This window comes from Acipenser ruthenus, chromosome 57 (genome assembly GCF_902713425.1).
Source record: "Acipenser ruthenus chromosome 57, fAciRut3.2 maternal haplotype, whole genome shotgun sequence".
Lineage (NCBI taxonomy): Eukaryota > Metazoa > Chordata > Actinopteri > Acipenseriformes > Acipenseridae > Acipenser > Acipenser ruthenus.
Genome location: NC_081245.1, coordinates 4,645,277 through 4,665,025, shown reverse-complemented (window position 1 = coordinate 4,665,025; position 19,749 = coordinate 4,645,277). Strand labels below are relative to the sequence as shown.

Here is a 19,749-nt window from a genome sequence, read left to right as displayed (position 1 = left end):
CCGCCCCCTAGCGACGCACCTCCAGTACTCGTTTAAACTATTTAACTCAAACTAACGTTTATTATTATTATTATTATTATTATTATTATTATTATTATTATTATTATTATTATTATTTGTTTATTTAGCAGACGCCCTTATCCAAGGCGACTTACAGAGACTAGGGTGTGTGAACTATGGGCAGCAGTGTGGCGTAGTGGTCAGGGCTCTGGACTCTTGACTGGAGGGTCGTGGGTTCAATCCCAGGTGGGGGGCACTGCTGCTGTACCCTTGAGCAAGGTACTTTACCTAGATTGCTCCAGTAAAAACCCAACTGTATAAATGGGGAATTGTATGTAAAAATAATGTGATGTCTTGTAACAATTGTAAGTCGCCCTGGATAAGGGCGTCTGCTAAGAAATAAATAATAATAATAATATGCATCAGCTGCAGAGTCACTTACAACTACGTCTCACCCGAAAGACGGAGCACAAGGAGGTTAAGTGACTTACTCAGGGTCACACAGTGAGTCAGTGGCTGAGGTGGGATTTGAACCGGGGACCTCCTGGTTACAAGCCCTTTTCTTTAACCACTGGACCACACAGCCACACAGCAAAACACAAGTACTCCAATTATCTGCTCTAAAAAAAATAAATACAGGAACTGATTGAAACACTATACTCCAGACCCAAATCTACAGAAACTAGAATTAATAAGAACATTCAAAATAACCAGGAATGGATATTATATATATATATATATATATATATATATATATATATATATATATATATATATTTCTTAGCAGACACCCTTATCCAGGGCGACTTACAATTGTTACAAGATATCACATTATACATTATTTCACATTATACAGATGTCACATTATTTTACATACAATTACCCATTTATACAGTTCAGAGAGGGGCTGCATTTCCTTCAAGGTTGAGTCCTCTGACACGATAAGATTGTCCAAGGCTCCGAGCTCTGAAAAATAATAATAATAATAATAATAATAAATAAAATATTCTATACAAAAGTTTTCCCATCACCCTATAGAGTCATAAAGTGGAATGAAAGCTGCTGAATAATGTTACCTTAACATATTATATATTTCTTAGTAGACCCCCTTATCCAGGGTGACTTACAATTGTTACAAGATATCACGTTATTTTTACACACAATTCCCCATTTATACAGTTGGGTTTTTACTGGAGCAATCTAGGTAAAGTACCTTGCTCAAGGGTACAGCAGCAGTGTCCCCCACCGGGGATTGAACCCACAACCCTCCGGTCAAGTGTCCAGAGCCCGGTGGTACGTGTTGGCAAGCAATGGAACTCATAGATTAATAGATAAATAAATAAATAAATAAATAAATACTTATCAGAGATTGGTACTTGGAACTGATTCGGTTTGGGGGAAAAATATGCAATAGCAAATAAACCGCAATACCACAATGATCCGCTAGGGTGTACACTAGAGCAGAATCTGGAGCTAAACATGACCAGGGATATCGAGATGGAGATTTTGCAAGTAATGGTCAAAATTCTGACATATTTAAATTTACTGAAAAATGGAATCAGACTACAGTAAAGCGTCACTTCCCCCCAACATTAAAAACAACAGCACAATTAAAAAAAAAACCAAAAAAAACGCATCTTTATTTAAGCACAGAGAAATACATTGACAGTTTAAATTCAGTAGTTTAATTTTGGAAAACTCTCCCCTGGACTAAATTACCCTGAAGATTTATTGAGAGCTAGAGAGATATCTGTGGTCTGTATTAAAACAAAATGATGTCCATAGCTGTTACAAAACACGTCTTTGGAGTCGAAATAACCTTTCGTTTAATTCAGGTCTGTGTCAGCAGGGATAAAGCTCTCGTTGCTGCACAGGCAGCATTGCTGGCTCTTTATCGCCACCTTGTGGGCTGTACTTGAATAGCTCTTCGTTACACAGATCTTGGGTGTACCCCCGGAGTTCAGAAAAGTAACGAGGCAGCGAAAAACACGTTGCAGATTTTCCCCACAGATTTAACTACAGCTCAGCTATTGCAAGGGTTAAGCATTCAGTTCAGGATGGAGAGCTGTCAATAATAATGATCAGATTACAAAGCAGAGACTCGTGGGATTGCCAGCCTCACTTGCGAGCCATCACCAAGGCAACGGTCATAGCGACAAGCAGCACGCACATAGCAACGCTGAGAATCACAGTGATGACCACCATCCCCCCTGAACGACCGAAGGGCTTGTTCAAGGAGCGGTGATCTTCCGGCTCTCCTGAAAGAGAGAGAGAGAGAGAGAGAATAAGTATTTACAGGCAGGGGTGCAACGCTGTCCTTCCCTCACCTTTACAATCCAGAACCAAATCGACGGAGATGAACTTCCAAGCGGAGTGTTTTAAAAAGCAAATCAGTCTTTAATTCAGTGACTAACGACTAGAAGTCTTTCTCAGGGTCTTCAGTGTGAATTCAATGACTAACGACTAGAAGTCTTTCTCAGGGTCTTCAGTGTGAATTCAATGACTAACGACTAGAAGTCTTTCTCAGGGTCTTCAGTGTGAATTCAATAACTAACGACTGGAAGTCTTTCTCAGGGTCTTCAGTGTGAATTCAATGACTAACGACTAGAAGTCTTATGTTATAAGAGCAGGGGTCACAGTTATAAATCTATTATGGTTGACACAGACCTCCACTGCACTCGGTACCTCAGTCTTCATGATGTGATCTCAAACTAAACCAGTTTAATAAGAAAAATAAAAACGCACCTTTAGTTAGGAGAGGCTCAGACCAGTTAGTCGCTGCTACGAGTTCCAGGCCTTCGTTGTACAAAGCGTAGCGCACCCTGAAAACACACACCCACACAATCGCTTAACATCCCAGTCAGCAGCACTGGTTTGACATGGCTTGCTTTCACATTCCAGTTACTATCTGAAGGAGCTTCAGGTCATTCCCAGTGGCTCTGTTGCTTCGCTGTGAAGTCTGTGTGTCTGTCGGTCTCTCTGTCTGTCTGTGCCTCTGTGTGCCTCTATGTGTGTGTGTGTGGAGGCTCTGTCTGTCTGTGTGTCTGTCGGTCTCTCTGCCTGTCTGTGTGTGTGCCTGTGTGCGCCTCTATGTGTGTGTGTGGAGGCTCTGTGTCTGTGTGTCTGTTGGTCTCCCTGTTTGTCTGTGTGTGCCTCTATGTGTGTGTGGAGGCTCTGTCTGTCTGTCTGTGTGTGTGTGCCTGTGTGTGCCTCTATGTGTGTGTGTGGAGGCTCTGTCTGTCTGTTGGTCTCTCTCTCTCTCTCTCTCTCTCTCTCTCTCACACTGTCTGTGTCTCTCTCCGTCTGTCTGTCTCTCTCTCACACAGTCTGTCTCTCTCTCTCTGTCAGTCTCTTTCTCTGTCTCTCTCTCTGTGTCTCCTCTCCCCTCTCTCTCTCTCTGTGTCCCTCTCCCTCTCCCTCTCCCTCTCCCGTCTTGTGAAGCGCTCATCTGGTTGTGATGATACTTGCTCAGGACCTTCTTCAGCTCACAGGTTTCACTAGTCCGTTCAGTCTCAGTGTTTGTGAAAGTGTGTCTGGCAGATTCTCCACATAAACTCAAAGCAGCTCAAAGCCGGGTGAACAATAAGTGATGTCTGTTCAAATCTGTTCTGTTAGAAATGTACAGCAAAGGTCATTCAAGTACCAATTCTTGGAAATAACGGTCACAATATTTCTCTACAGAGTCCCTGCCTTTAACCCCGCCCTATACAGCCATAACCCCGCCCTACATACCTCATAGCCCCGCCCTACACCCATAGCCACGCCCTCCACCCATAGCCACGCCCACACACCCTCCACCCCTCCCTATCCCCTCTTACCAGTACTTGCTGTCTGGCAGCACCTGCACCACACAGCTGTCGTTGATGCAGGTAATATCCGGACCCAGCTGGTAGGCAAACACTTGCACGTTTTGGGGTTCAGAAAAAAGGGGGTCACAGTTTGGAACGGAGAAGCGGGTGGGCATCTTATAGGTTGAGTTGTCATCTGATAAAAAAAATAATAATCTGATCATGGTTTGTTCTTTAACATGCTTTACCAGACCTCTCTGTGCTTTACAATGCTTCCCTATGCTCTACCAGACCTCTCTGTGCTTTACAATGCTTCCCTATGCTTTACCAGACCTCTCTGTGCTTTACAATGCTTCCCTATGCTTTACCACACCTCTCTGTGCTTTACAATGCTTCCCTATGCTTTACCAGACCTCTCTGTGCTTTACAATGCTTCCCTATGCTTTACCAGACCTCTCTGTGCTTTACAATGCTTCCCTATGCTTTACCAGACCTCTCTGTGCTTTACAATGCTTCCCTATGCTTTACCAGACCTCTCTGTGCTTTACAATGCTTCCCTATGCTTTACCAGACCTCTCTGTGCTTTACAATGCTTCCCTATGCTTTACCAGACCTCTCTGTGCTTTACAATGCTTCCCTATGCTTTACCAGACCTCTCTGTGCTTTACAATGCTTCCCTATGCTTTACTACACCTCTGTGCTTTACAATGCTTCCCTATGCTTTACCAGACCTCTCTGTGCTTTACAATGCTTCCCTATGCTTTACCAGACCTCTCTGTGCTTTACAATGCTTCCCTATGCTTTACCAGACCTCTCTGTGCTTTACAATGCTTCCCTATGCTTTACCACACCTCTGTGCTTTACAATGCTTCCCTATGCTTTACCAGACCTCTCTGTGCTTTACAATGCTTCCCTATGCTTTACCAGACCTCTCTGTGCTTTACAATGCTTCCCTATGCTTTACCAGACCTCTCTGTGCTTTACAATGCTTGCCTATGCTTTACCAGACCTCTCTGTGCTTTACAATGCTTGCCTATGCTTTACCAGACCTCTCTGTGCTTTACAATGCTTCCCTATGCTTTACCAGACCTCTCTGTGCTTTACAATGCTTGCCTATGCTTTACCAGACCTCTCTGTGCTTTACAATGCTTCCCTATGCTTTACCAGACCTCTCTGTGCTTTACAATGCTTCCCTATGCTTTACCACACCTCTCTGTGCTTTACAATGCTTCCCTATGCTTTACCAGACCTCTCTGTGCTTTACAATGCTTCCCTATGCTTTACCAGACCTCTCTGTGCTTTACAATGCTTCTGTATGCTTTACAGAATTACAGATTTAATGCTGTAATTATAAGAAACGGAACCCCATCCATACAATGGCTAATCAAGCTGGTTGCAAAACCTGGACTGGATCACACTGCTGTGCAATAGGAGTCTAATTCCCAGCCCTGTATTGTATAAACCCATTTTTTAAAATCAAACACATTTGGGGTCCTTACCGTCTCTCCTGACCTCCACTTGAATGAAGGCGGTCTCCCGATTGGCCAGCGTTTTATCGACAGCTTCTCCCAGCCACTCCTCAAAGAGGCAGAAGGCGGGCTTTAGCCAGAGGGAAGTGCTGTGGCGAGACCAATCCCCGAACGCCAACATGACCAGACGGTCTGCAGAGACAGGGAGCAAACCACCGACCAGTCCTGCTTTCACTGGGAGTTTAATGATCAGACACACCTGAGCTTGTTAGCTAGACACACTGGGGGCTGATCAAGCTGGTAGTGAAACCTGGACTGGATCACACTGCTGTGGGATAGGAGTCTGATTCCCATCACCGTGAGAATGGATTTTATAAGAGAATCTTAGAATGTAGCTCTGGACCAAACATTATGAAGAAGTGTACCGTCTCTAAGCAACTTAAAAAAGTCACACGGTCTCAATATAGCAGCCATATTCATTCAGAGGTCAAAAGCATGGACTGAAACACGTGTGTGGTTTTAGTTAGGCGTCTTAAACAACTTCTAAAAAGTCTCGTGGGCTTTACCGCGTGCGGCTGTGTGTTAAGATTGTGTTTTAAGTGAAATTCATGTGCGACTCATTAAAATCGTCAATTCAATTAGACAACCGCCAAATGCGCCCATTTTCAGTTCTTGTGGTATGATTTCATACATACAAGAAATCAAAACTACAGAAGCAACAGGGTGTTCGGATAAATGCGCACACCGCTGTGTGTGATTGTATATATATATATATATATACACACACGTGTTGAATGACCGTGGCTATAAGTTTCATAACCGTGAAGAAAACTTCCGGCGAATCTTGTGAATGTGACGTATCCTCCCCCGACTCACCGACAATGACTTCAGAGAGGACGGGTTTCCGTGGCAACGGCAGCAGAACTAAACCCAAAATGATCGCCAGTCTCACTGAGAGATCCATTCTGAATGAACTCGGAGCTCAGAAAACAAACGACGCGCCTCTCTCTCTCTCTCAACCCTGCTTTGAACACGAAGCGCGTCCGTGAAACACCGGCACGCCGCTTTCCTTTAATTTACCAACTAGTTCAAACCTGGACCGTCAATTACCGTAAAGCACGGCGAAGAAGCGTACGCGACGTCAATCAAATGATGTCACACACAGTGGGACAAACGTGAGCACGGTACATTTGCACGTGCATTTTGCTTTACAATGCTTATGCTTTACCAGACCTCTCTGTGCTTTACAATGCTTCCCTATGCTTTACCAGACCTCTCTGTGCTTTACAATGCTTCCCTATGCTTTACCAGACCTCTCTGTGCTTTACAATGCTTCCCTATGCTTTACCAGACCTCTCTGTGCTTTACAATGCTTCCCTATGCTTTACCAGACCTCTCTGTGCTTTACAATGCTTCCCTATGCTTTACCAGACCTCTCTGTGCTTTACAATGCTTCCCTATGCTTTACCAGACCTCTCTGTGCTTTACAATGCTTCCCTGTGCTTTACCAGACCTCTCTGTGCTTTACAATGCTTCCCTATGCTTTACCAGACCTCTCTGTGCTTTACAATGCTTCCCTATGCTTTACCAGACCTCTCTGTGCTTTACAATGCTTTCCTATGCTTTACCAGACCTCTCTGTGCTTTACAATGCTTCCCTATGCTTTACCAGACCTCTCTGTGCTTTACAATGCTTCCCTATGCTTTACCAGACCTCTCTGTGCTTTACAATGCTTCCCTATGCTTTACCACACCTCTCTGTGCTTTACAATGCTTCCCTATGCTTTACCAGACCTCTCTGTGCTTTACTATGTGGCTGGATCCGCTTGTTTTGAATGGATCGTTTTCAAACACTCGCCCGTTTCCTGCACAGATTACCTCTGCGCAATACCTCCAGTGTATCGCTTCTTGAAATCACACGACCGTAAAATTGATTTCATTTACGTGTTTTTTTTTTTTAAATATGAAACAACTAAATGGGCTTTTACATGGCAAGTCTGACCTTTTCATTTCAAAGCGGAAGCGACTCGTCTTTATTGATGTGAAGGCAGTCCCACAGAACGCGTGTAATACAAAGTGCGTGTCGCAAAAAACACTTTATTTTTTAATTCTCGCTTTGATGAAGGGGAGTCTCTTATTAACATGTCGCCGTCTCGTTTGTACGTTCTGCTTGTAAATGGCATATTAAGGCCTGGCAGATTTAAAAAAGCCGATTCAGTTGTTCCACAGAATACAAGAGCTGTAAATTAAATCAATGTTACTATGAACGCGATTCTCAGTGTGATTGAGAGACACGAATTTAAAGGAGAGGAGAAAAGTCGAGTAAAACAGGCACAATCAGAAGCCCTGTTATATGCAGGTCTCTTAACCAGGTCTCTCTTGAAAAAATAAAGAGATAGATTTGAATATCAACGGGACTTTTCTGGTTAAATAAACGTTAAATACATAAAGAAAACACAACACAGAAACACACACACAGAGACACACACACACACAGACACACACAGAGACACACACACAGACACACACAGAGACACACACCCACCCAGACACACGCACACACACACAGACACACACACACACAGAGACAGACACACACACACACACCCACCCAGACACACACACACACCCAGACACACACACACAGACACACACCCACCCAGACAGACACACACACGCAGACACACACCCACCCAGACACACACACACACACACACACACACACAGAGACACACGCACACACAGACACACGCACACACAGACACACACACACACACTCACCCAGACACACACACAGACACAGAGACACACACACATACACACACACAGAGACAGACACACACACACAGACACACACACACCCAGACACGCACACACACACACACGCACACAGACACACTCACACAGACACACACAGACAAACACACACACACAGACACACACAGCGATACATTCAGAGAAACAGACACGCACACACACACAGACACACGAAGAAAAGTTTTGCCGCACACAATAACAGTTGAAACAGAACTTCTGATGGGCTCATCCTGCGTTGAATTCCCTGGCTCGGATCTCTAGCGCACTTGTGAAGGATTGATTACCCGGGAGCCGAGGGCCACTTGAGTCCTATTAATTCGCAGAGCTGAGAGAGCCGGTGACTCATTTAAGTACGTACCTCCATTCGAGAGCTCGCATTAGCACACTGCGGCGAAAAGACACCAATTAACGCGGCTGTTATGTGAAGCGCACTTACACGAGCATTACCAGGGCCCGGCGGAGACGCGCTGCGCCGTGTGCCGCATTTCAAACAGGGGGTAGCTTTTATTTCTGTTATGCCGCTTGGTTTGTTTTTGTATAATTTAACCCCGCTGTCTAAAAAAACAAAAAATAAACATCGAAAAACAAAATGGCGACCTGCCATCTCTTTCTTTTGGTATTGTAATGGACACGTTAATCTTTAAAAACAGATTTTTAATTATCGTTATTATTTTGTGTTATCTTTCAATATCCCTGCTGTCTGTCCTAATGGGATTGATGCAGACACCACCAATCATCTATTTAAAAAACCCCTTTAGCCAGCGCAGAAGGCGGCGAATTTAAGATAATTGGTATAATTGAAGCCTTTTAGTGCTACCTGTGCTGTCGTCAGAGAGAGGGGGGGTGACGTCACGCAGGACAGCAGCTCTGTGAAGCAGAGAGACGGACGGATGTACAGAGAGACAAACCGACACCCATCTATAGTCCCAGAACCTTCTCAATAACTGAAGCAACTTTAATACGCAGTTGCACGACAATGGGTGAAGCGGTTCCCCAGATGTATGGGAGAAAATCCGTTTGTACTCCAAGCGGATTCTAATGTAGTTATTATTATTATTATCATTTGTTTATTTAGCAGACGCCTTTATCCAAGGCGACTTACAGAGACTAGGGTGTGTGAACTATGCATCAGCTGCAGAGTCACTTACAACTACGTCTCACCCGAAAGACGGAGCACAAGGAGGTGAAGTGACTTGCTCAGGGTCACACAGTGAGTCAGTGGCTGAGGTGGGATTTGAACCGGGGACCGCCTGGTTACAAGCCCTTTTCTTTAACCACTGGACCACACAGCCACACAGTTCATTGAAGCTGCTAATTTAAGATGTGCTTGGGATAAAGACCAGGGATGCGTTCACGGAGATCAATCTGCGCGGATTCTAGGAAGAATCTGACCCATTTAGCCAACGGGCGCGTTCACGGAGATCATTCTTAGAAGCTCATTGGCCAAACTGATCAGATTCTGCGCAGAATGAATGATTCTGTGAACGCACCCCCGGGACCTGCAATGGACCTCGATAGTCAGAGTTGAGGACCCCTGCTCCAAATCAGCCTACACGCGTTACAGCGACGTGTATTACGTCACCTGCAACGGACAACACCATTTCAAAGGCCTGCTTTATCTACGGGTGGGAGAAGCGACCTGCCCGGGTTCCATTAGCGTGTCCTTGCTAATTACACCCAGCGCAAATACGCGCTTTCATATTCAACCCACAGCCGGAGTCATCTGAGAGATGGGAGGTGAGAGAAAGGAGATGAGGGAATTATAATGACCTTCAAGGTTATGCAATCCATTTCGCCCACTGGAAAAGGCTCTCCGGTGATATCTGGACCATATACAGCTGTGCCCTGTGGCATCCTCCTAGAATGAACGAATGTAGCTCATAACGTCGAATGAAACCTGCCTAATATATCGAAACAATACGTCGACATGCTGAATTAAATATATCTCCATACACTTAACGAATTTGAAAAATGTGACATTTCAAAATCTAACATGAAATACTACTGGACTGCTATTATGGCTTCCGGTAGACTTTTTTTTTTTGTGATATCATTTTGTAGTTTGTTTGTTTGATAAATAAATACAAAAATAAAAAATATAATATTTCCTGTATAATTGTTTGTTTAAATATGTATATGTTTTGTATTGTTATTGAATTGCACGTTTAATGTATGATTATTTATGAGAATAAAGATCTTTTTAAAATAAAAAATATCTATCTGTCTATCTATCTGTTTATCTGTGTATCTGTCTGTCTGTCTCTGTCTGTCTGTCTGTCTGTCTGTCTATCTATCTATCTATCTATCTATCTATCTATCTATCTATCTATCTATCTGTCTGTCTATCTGTCTGTCTGTGTGTCTGTCTGTCTGTCTGTCTGTGTGTCTGTCTGTCTATCTATCTATCTATCTATCTATCTATCTATCTATCTGTCTGTCTGTCTATCTGTCTGTCTGTGTGTCTGTCTGTCTGTCTGTCTGTGTGTCTGTCTGTCTGTCTGTCTGTCTGTCTATCTATCTATCTATCTATCTATCTATCTATCTATCTGTCTGTCTGTCTGTCTGTCTGTCTGTCTGTCTATCTATCTATCTATCTATCTATCTATCTATCTATCTGTCTGTCTGTCTGTGTGTCTGTCTGTCTGTCTGTCTGTCTGTCTGTCTGTCTGTCTGTCTATCTATCTATCTAATTGTTTTAATGTGTTGCAGATATTAATATCTATCTCTCTATCGCAGAATGCGCTCCCTCCCTCTCTCCCTCCCTCTCTCCCTCTCTCCCTCCCTCTCTCCCCTCGTTCTCTATTGAACTTTACGCACTGACTCTCTCCGGCTATCAGAACATTACATTTTTTTTTTCAGATAATTACAGTCGCTAAGAGGACTAATTTTCTCGTCAAAAAGGACCAGCCAGGCTTTAATGCTGGAGGAAGAGATGAAACAGTCCGGCATAAAAAGCTTTTAGCACGCTCTCATCTCCCCCCCCCCCCAACTCAGCATAACTCATTCTGCGTAACAGCGAGAAGTATTATATGCGAATTATAATTACCCCCCCCCCCCCCCGCCCCCCCCGCTGTGAAGCTGATATAAAAACGTCCCGACTTCGACACAGCCGCCACAAGAACACCTGCAGATTTTCTAGTTATTATTTTTTACAAGTTTTATACGGGCTGAGAAACGGCTTCGAATCACATTTCAAGTTTCCTAGATTTCTAGCTTTCATACCCTGAAAAAGAAAATTGTTTTGTTATTTTAAAATTTTATTTATTTATTTATTTTTTAGGAAAATCTTGACAGTTAAGGTGAGTCTCCTCCTTTCAATTTGTCTTATTTTTTGAGAAGGGGATGTATAGTCGAGGCGTGTCTGCGTGTCCTAATTTAAAATGTGCTTTTTAAAATTGTGAAGAGACTTGGTAATCATATGATGTGGAGTAGATGATTGAGAGGATTAGATTCTGGGGATCTGAGGATTTTCATCAGGGAAGTCTAGTGCGTATATTTGGCGTAAACTAGAGACCGGAGTTGCTGAAGTAAAACAAACACAAAACTAAACTCCAGGAGGAATCTCTGTCTCTCGCACGACTAGATAAATAACTAATGACTAAATACACAAAAATAATCATATTTTCGGCAGATTTTTCTCTCTCCTGGTTTTGACTTCTGCGTTCGATTCAATGCACTCAGAGCGCGTTGCATTTGTAAAATACAGTTATTTTTTTCAGTTGAATAAGTATAATAAATTAACAATGAAAATAAACAGTAAAAAAAAATGGAATGTAAAATATATTTTTACGCAACTCTGTACGCGATCGGAGAAAACAAACAAACACAACTACTTTTGAGAGTTATCGTCGCGGTATAGCTCCAGCCTTTTGCATTTAAAATCCGCATCTCTTAAATTAAAACAATTCTATCGACACCTTTAGAAATCACCCTTACGAGGCTCTAATTAGGGCACATAAGCAGCAGTGTGGAGTAGTGGTTAGGGCTCTGGACTCTTGACCGGAGGGTTGTGGGTTCAATTCCAGGTGGGGGACACTGCTGTTGTACCCTTGAGCAAGGTACTTTACCTAGATTGCTCCAGTAAAAACCCAACTGTATAAATGGGGAATTGTATGTAAAAATAATGTGATATCTTGTAACAATTGTAAGTCGCCCTGGATAAGGGCGTCTGCTAAGAAATAAATAATAATAATAATAATAATAACATAAATTCAGAAGCGCTGTGACTGACGGCTCCACGAATCACCAGGAACACAGGAGATCATCCACAAAATCATATATATAATGTAGATCTTAAATTTAACATAATCAAAGAAACTCGAAAATGATATCGGAAAAAAAAGTCTACCGGAAGTAGTACAGTAGTATTTTATGTTAGATTTTGAAGTGTCACATTTTTCAACGTGTTAGTTTAAGGTAACATTATTCAGCAGGTTTCGTTCAATTTTATGTTTGAAGTCAAATTAGTTCATTCTAGGGGATTGCAAAACGTTTGAACACAGTTGTTTTTTCCATATTATTATTATTATTATTATTATTATTATTATTATTATTATTATTATTATTATTATTATTAATAATTTCTCAGCAGACGCCAGGGCGACTTACAATTGTTACAAGATATCACATTATTTTTACGGACAATTACATTATTTTTTACACATTATTTTTACATACAATTACCCATTTATACAGTTGGGTTTTTACTGGAGCAATCTAGGTAAAGTACCTTGCTCAAGGGTACAGCATATATTTGGAGAACAAACGGTTTTAACATTATTTCGATTCTGGGGGTATAGGGTGGGTGTGTGTGTGCGTGCGTGCGTGCGTGCGTGCATGCGTGCGTGCGTGCGTGCGCAGCGATCCTCACGAACCCCCAGCAGCTGTTTCTTCACTCGTTTCACTCTGAATGATAAATCAGCCGGATCCACACCCGCGGACCCGCCCCTGATTTCTGTGGAGAGCTGCGACGCATACGTCATCCAGTATAGAAATGCGAAATCTCAAATGCTAGTGTGCAAACCTCTGTTATTTCAAACTGTAGTAACAATTGGTGTCCAGGAGGTGTCGCTGTTAAGCCGACAGAACCGCGTATCCAGTTATACAGAAACTACATTATGCATGTATTTTGTATTTCTCTGAATTTAACACGTTTCCTTTATTGGTTTCAATAATTAAAAGTCACAGTGCACAGAAATTAATCAGTTATATGATTTTTTCCACCCTAGTATATCCGAGGAATGTTCTGCGGATCATCGTGTGAGCTTAGCGATTGTATTAATAACGGCTTCTAAAAATCCAATTCAAGTGAACACGATCGTCTCAAACAATGCATGGGTTCAGGCGTTTTTTTCGTCAGTCAAATCTTTATAGAAACTGTCGACCAAAAACATCGCATGACCTCACAATGAGACTTCTTACTGCAACGCATTTGCAAAGCCTCGATCTCCGACTTTCTCAAGGAGACAACACATCTGTCAATTGAACACAAAACTAAAACAGCGAACAGCCAGGCTCTGTTAGTAGCAGCGTGTTTATGATCGCTTAACAGAACACGGCAGGAATCTGCGGGAGAATGCGAATTCTGAGGTTTCCCGCGGAGCTCCGTCGCCCGCAGATTTGGCCCGACTCTATCTTGAACCCCTCTTTATCCACGCCGTGTCGGATCTGCTGCAGTCCTTGTGGTTTTGTGTTTCAGATGCAACACCCCAGGACGCTGCTTTGCCTCTCCTTGATTCTCTGTGGCCTGGTTTCACAATCGCTCGGCCTGACTTTCAGTGTAAGTTTTGTATTTTGAAACACAACACATGTATTTATAAGAGCGCCCATTGAGTCTGTAGCTGCCATCTGTAATGCGTGTGAAATCAAACCAATGGAACTGAACATCTAAACAGGAAAACGAGCGAGAAAAGGAATCACAGAGCCCCAAATGGTACAATAGCTTTTTAACACAATATGAACTAGGATGCTATGTATAATAATAACACTACTAGAATACAATATGAACTAGGATGCTCTGTATAATAATAACACTGCTAGAATACAATCTGAACTAGGATGCTCTGTATAATAATAACACTACTAGAATACAATATGAACTAGGATGCTATGTATAATAATAACACTACTAGAATACAATATGAACTAGGATGCAACCAGTTCACAAACAGTATATCTGACATGTTAGCAGTGCAAGGCTAGCGCATCGGGTGAGGATCCAGGAACGCGGTTCTGATCAGGGGAGTTTCGCTGTCACCTCACCAGCTCTCCCTGAGAGTCTAACCTTCATTAATCCCGACGTGTTTACTTGTTCCAGGGGAAAGACAAAAGGGGATGGACTTTGAACAGCGCCGGTTATCTCCTCGGCCCTCGTAAGTATAAAACATTGCGGTCATGTTTCAGTTGTTGCAGCGTTCGCTGTGAACAGCAGCCTTCTTGTGTGACGTTTAATCTGGTAATCAATCAATCAATCAATCAATCAATCTATCAGTCTTTATATTATATAGCGCCTTTCACAGCGGACCGCCATCGCAAAGCGCTTTACAAGATGCAGTAACAACAAGAAAATCCATAATACTTTCAGAGAAATGCATCATTGTTAATTTATGATGTATTGTGTTACGTTGGCTACCAGAGGTTTGGTGGCTCAGTGGTTAAAGAAATGGGCTTGTAACCAGGAGGTTGAAATCCCGGCTCACTCACTGACTCACTGTGTGACCCTGAGCAAGTCACTTCACCTCCTTGTGCTCCGTCTTTTGGGTGAGACGTAGTTGTAAGTGACTCTGCAGCTGATGCATAGTTCACACACCCTAGTCTCTGTAATTGTAATGTAATTGTAATGCAATTTGTATCTTTCCATTAACTGTCTCTGATTACTGTGTGTTTGCTTAGTAGTTACTGAGTAAATACATGTTCACTTAAAATACAATGTTATTATACAGGGGACTTTTTCAACCTGAAAAACAAGCACCAGGGGTCACAAATGGAGATTAGATAAAGTGGCATTCAGAACAGAAAATAGGAGGCGCTTTTTTACACAGAGAATTGTGAGGGTCTGGAACCAACTCCCCAGTAATGTTGTTGAAGCTGACACCCTGGGATCCTTCAAGAAGCTGCTTGATGAGATTCTGGGATCAATAAGCTACTTTCTCTCTCTTCTCTCTCTTCTCTCTTCTCTCTCTTCTCTCTCTCCTCTCCTCTCTCTCTTCCTCTCTCCTCTCTCTCTCTCTCTCTCTCTCTCTCTCCTCTCTCTCCTCTCTCTCTTTCTCTCTCTTCTCTCTCTCTCTCCTCTCTCTCTCTCTCTCTCTCTCTCTCTCTCTCTCTCTCTCTCTCTCTCTCTCTCTCTCTCAGATGTTTCTTTTCGAGCTCATCTCTCTCTGTTCCCCAAAGGGAGAGCCTCTGTCCGCCGAGGGCGTGGATTTGAACCCCTGTCTCTCCCCAGATCCCTTCTTACAGATTCAAGCTCAGGTGCCTATTGATCCCGGCTGCAGTTTCTTTTTTTTTTAATTTTCTCAATCCTAAAATTCTAGGTGAAACGTTTGGCCATAGCTGTAGTCCCGGGCAGGGTGCAGTCCCTGATTAAGCTCTGATAAAGAACTACATTTCCCAGCTTGCACAGCGGTCGAGTTGAAGAATACGAAAGGTCAGATGCATGTTCTAGCTCTCCTCGATACGAGGATGAGAGGAAAATTCACTTCCGATCGGCTTTTAAAACACTTAAGTTATCCCCCATTGATGGGCACTTCATTGTAAAGCTGAGGGAAGGACGGCTTTTCTCGCTTTGAAATCGACACATTAATAAACAGGCGAGTTTTGATTGATTTATAAGTGCAGTCCTAACCCTTCCCTCCTCCCTCTCCTCTTATCTCTCTCTCTTCCTCTCCTCTCCTGTCCCCCTCCCTCTCCTCTTCTCTCTCTCTCCTCCTCCGTCTCCTCTTCTCTCCCTCCCTCTCCTCTCTTTCTCCTCTCTCTCCTCTCTTTCTCCTCCCTCTCTCCCTCTCCTCTCTCCCTCTCTCCTTCTCCTCTCCTCTCTTTCTCCTCTCTCTCTCTATCCCCCTCCCCTTCATCTCCTCTCTCCCTCTCTCCTTCTCCTCTCCTCTCTTTCTCCTCTCTCTCTCTATCCCCCTCCCCTTCATCTCCTCTCTCCCTCTCTCCTTCTCCTCTCCTCTCTTTCTCCTCTCTCTCTCTATCCCCCTCCCCCTCCTCTCCTCTCTCCCTCTCTCCTTCTCCTCTCCTCTCTTTCTCCTCTCTCTCTCTATCCCCCTCCCCTTCATCTCCTCTCTCCCTCTCCTTCTCCTCTCCTCTCTTTCTCCTCTCTCTCTCTATCCCCCTCCCCCTCCTCTCCTCTCTCCCTCTCTCCTTCTCCTCTCCTCTCTTTCTCCTCTCTCTCTCTATCCCCCTCCCCCTCCTCTCCTCTCTCCCTCTCTCCTTCTCCTCTCCTCTCTTTCTCCTCTCTCTCTCTATCCCCCTCCCCTTCATCTCCTCTCTCCCTCTCTCCTTCTCCTCTCCTCTCTTTCTCCTCTCTCTCTATCCCCCTCCCCCTCCTCTCCTCTCTCCCTCTCTCCTCCCTCTCTCCCTCTCCTCTCTCTCCCTCTCTCCCTTTCCTCTCCTCTCCCCTCTCTCTCTATCTCCCTCCCCCTCCTCTCCTCTCTCCCTCTCTCCTTCTCCTCTCCTCTCTTTCTCCTCTCTCTCTCTATCCCCCTCCCCTTCATCTCCTCTCTCCCTCTCTCCTTCTCCTCTCCTCTCTTTCTCCTCTCTCTCTCTATCCCCCTCCCCTTCATCTCCTCTCTCCCTCTCTCCTTCTCCTCTCCTCTCTTTCTCCTCTCTCTCTATCCCCCTCCCCCTCCTCTCCTCTCTCCCTCTCTCCTCCCTCTCTCCCTCTCCTCTCTCTCCCTCTCTCCCTTTCCTCTCCTCTCCCCTCTCTCTCTATCTCCCTCCCCCTCCTCTCCTCTCTCCCTCTCTCCTTCTCCTCTCCCTCTCTTTCTCCTCTCTCTCTCTATCCCCCTCCCCCTCCTCTCCTCTCCTCTCCGCTCCTCTCTCCCCTTCCCCCTCTCCCTCTCTCTCTCTCCCCCGTCTCTTCCTCTCTCAGATGCTCATCGGACCCTCAATGATAAAGGTGGTCTTGCAGGAAAGCGCGACGCTGTGGAGGAAAGTTACAAGAAAGCCGAGGATGTTTACAGTAAGAGAACGACAGCCACACCCTTCCCTGCCTGTCTGTCTGCCTGCCACTATGCTAGAACATTACACAGCAGTGTTGCAGCACTAGCTAGAACTACAGTTCCCAGCATGCCTTTTCAATTGCAGCAATGGTGAAGGATGCTGGGAGCTGTAGTTCTTTAACTACAAACTGTGATTCCAGACCACAGCGTGGGCTCGTTGTAGCTCCAGCTAGTGCTGTAACGAGTCACAGCAATTAAGAACTACAGCTCCCAGCGTCCTTCACCATTGCTGCAGGTGAGGAGGCATGCTGGGAAGTGTAGTTCTCGAATGAAGGACACGTGCGTTGAGCGGTTGATAGTCTCTCACTATCTGTCTCTGTCTGTCTCCTCAGCTCCCAACGTGCAGCCGATAGATGAGACTGTCCTGGATTTCATGTCCTACCTTCGACTGAAAGGTAACAGCAAAGCCTTAAGGAGCTGCTAAACCCTGTGCAGCTCCTAACCCATAACCCCTAACCCTAACCCTAACCCTAACCCTAACCCTAACCCCTAACCCTAACCCTAACCCTAACCCTAACCCTAACCCTAACCCTAACCCCTAACCATGTGTCCCCATCTACAGCTCTGGACACAAATTAGATTTTTTATTTAACATCATGTAATAAATGCAACTACAAAAAGATATCGCAAGTCTACCGGAAGCCATAACAACAGTACTCCAGTTACAAAGTGGTGTGTAATTCATTATGTTAGGGGAGCAGCATGGAGTAGTGGTTAGGGCTCTGGACTCTTGACCGGAGGGTCGTGGGTTCAATCCCAGGTGGGGGGGACACTGATGCTGTACCCTTGAGCAAGGTACTTTACCTAGATTGCTCCAGTAAAAACCCAACTGTATAAATGGGTAATTGTATGTAAAAATAATGTGATATCTTGTAACAATTGTAAGTCGCCCTCGATAAGGGGTCTAGTAAGAAATAAATAATATGTTGAGGTAACATTATTCAGCAGCTTTCATTCCACTTTATGACTCTATAGGGTGATGGGAAAACTTTGGTATAGAATATTTTATTTATTATTATTATTATTATTATTTTTCAGAGCTCGGAGCCTTGGACAATCTAATCGTGTCAGAGGACTCAACCTGAAGGAAACGCAGCCCCTCTCTGAATACCCCCCACCCCCCGACCCCCGACCCCCAACCCCCACCCTCATCTCCCGACCCCCCCCCCCCACCCCTCGACCCCCCGACCCCCCGACTCCCCCCCCCCCCCTCATCCCCCGACCCCAGGATAGATTGTCCCCCTAGTCACAAACAGACAGATAAATAAACCCAGGACTAACTATTAAGATTACAATCGACAGCCCCAACCCATACTGGAAAAAATCATGTATTTAAATAATCAGGATAATTAGTGTTTAAAATTGCCATAGAGGTACATTGGCCTATGTAGTTCAGTCCCACCCCCACCACCAGAGGGCAGTACACTTGCACGGTGATAGCTGAATATCCCGGATGAGCCACCAAATGCAGTTCATACCCCAGAACCTGGCAGCATGCGATCGCTCACCCATGCGATCGTTTAGTTTAGGCTGAATGACCAATCCAGCTGTACGAATGTATTGCGTTTAAATTCAAATAAAAACAAACGCTACGATAACCCAGGCTGACGTTTAAATCTCTATGTGTGTGTGTGTGTTTTATTTGCTATGATTTCAATGTAGCCTTTTTCCCCATTTTTAAAAACTTTCGAAGCTTATGTGTATCGCATTACCGTGCGGCATCCTTGTAGTATTCCTCTGATCGAGGGTTCAGGGAGCAAGCAGGTGTGCAGAGTTTATTAAAGCCGTTGAAAACTCGTTTCCAGAGGCACGGACATTTCAAAAAAAAGTTATTTCATGCCACATATCTGAGATAGAGACAGCTGTGGCAAAACGTTTTGCATCACTTAGAATTTTAATAAATAGGAACATAATAATTTAAAAAAATAAACTATAGACATTTTATTTAACATCATGTAATCATAGAAACAAAATGATAAAAATACTAAAAGTCTACCGGAAGCCATAATAGTAGTACAGTGGTATTTCAGGTTAGATTGTATAATTTTTGTCAGTTTTTCATTATGTGGGAAACTACAAAGCGGTGTGGAATTCAATATGTTAACAAGGGAACATTATTCAGCAGCTTTCATTGGACTCTGTGAAGCTGAGGGAGTTCATTCTATATAGAGGGGGTGGAATTCAATATGTTAACAAGGGAACATTATTCAGCAGCTTTCATTGGACTCTATGAAGCTGAGGGAGTTCATTCTATATAGAGGGGGTGGAATTCAATATGTTAACAAGGGAACATTATTCAGCAGCTTTCATTGGACTCTGTGAAGCTGAGGGAGTTCATTCTATATAGAGGGGGTGGAATTCAATATGTTAACAAGGGAACATTATTCAGCAGCTTTCATTGGACTCTATGAAGCTGAGGGAGTTCATTCTATATAGAGGGGGTGGAATTAAATATGTT

At 43.9% G+C, this 19,749-nt stretch overlaps 2 protein-coding genes across 2 annotated transcripts; one reads left to right on the top strand and one right to left on the bottom strand.

The window, feature by feature from the left end:
* Window positions 1-1,624: 1,624 nt before the first annotated feature.
* On the bottom strand, window positions 1,625-6,376 carry LOC131724872 (uncharacterized). The gene is made up of 5 exons (XM_059017854.1): window positions 6,134-6,376; window positions 5,288-5,449; window positions 3,819-3,984; window positions 2,746-2,822; window positions 1,625-2,258 (listed from the first exon to the last, which is right to left on the bottom strand). Exons 1-5 carry the CDS (start codon window positions 6,219-6,221, stop codon window positions 2,119-2,121), a joined length of 633 nt encoding a protein of 210 aa, XP_058873837.1. The 5' UTR covers window positions 6,222-6,376; the 3' UTR covers window positions 1,625-2,118.
* On the top strand, window positions 5,605-18,443 carry LOC117968017 (galanin peptides-like). Its single transcript, XM_059017859.1, has 7 exons — window positions 5,605-5,615; window positions 13,772-13,852; window positions 14,390-14,444; window positions 15,424-15,540; window positions 17,162-17,251; window positions 17,624-17,686; window positions 18,330-18,443. The coding sequence occupies exons 2-7, from the start codon at window positions 13,772-13,774 to the stop codon at window positions 18,374-18,376; spliced, it is 453 nt and encodes a 150-aa protein (XP_058873842.1). The 5' UTR covers window positions 5,605-5,615; the 3' UTR covers window positions 18,377-18,443.
* Window positions 18,444-19,749: the final 1,306 nt, after the last annotated feature.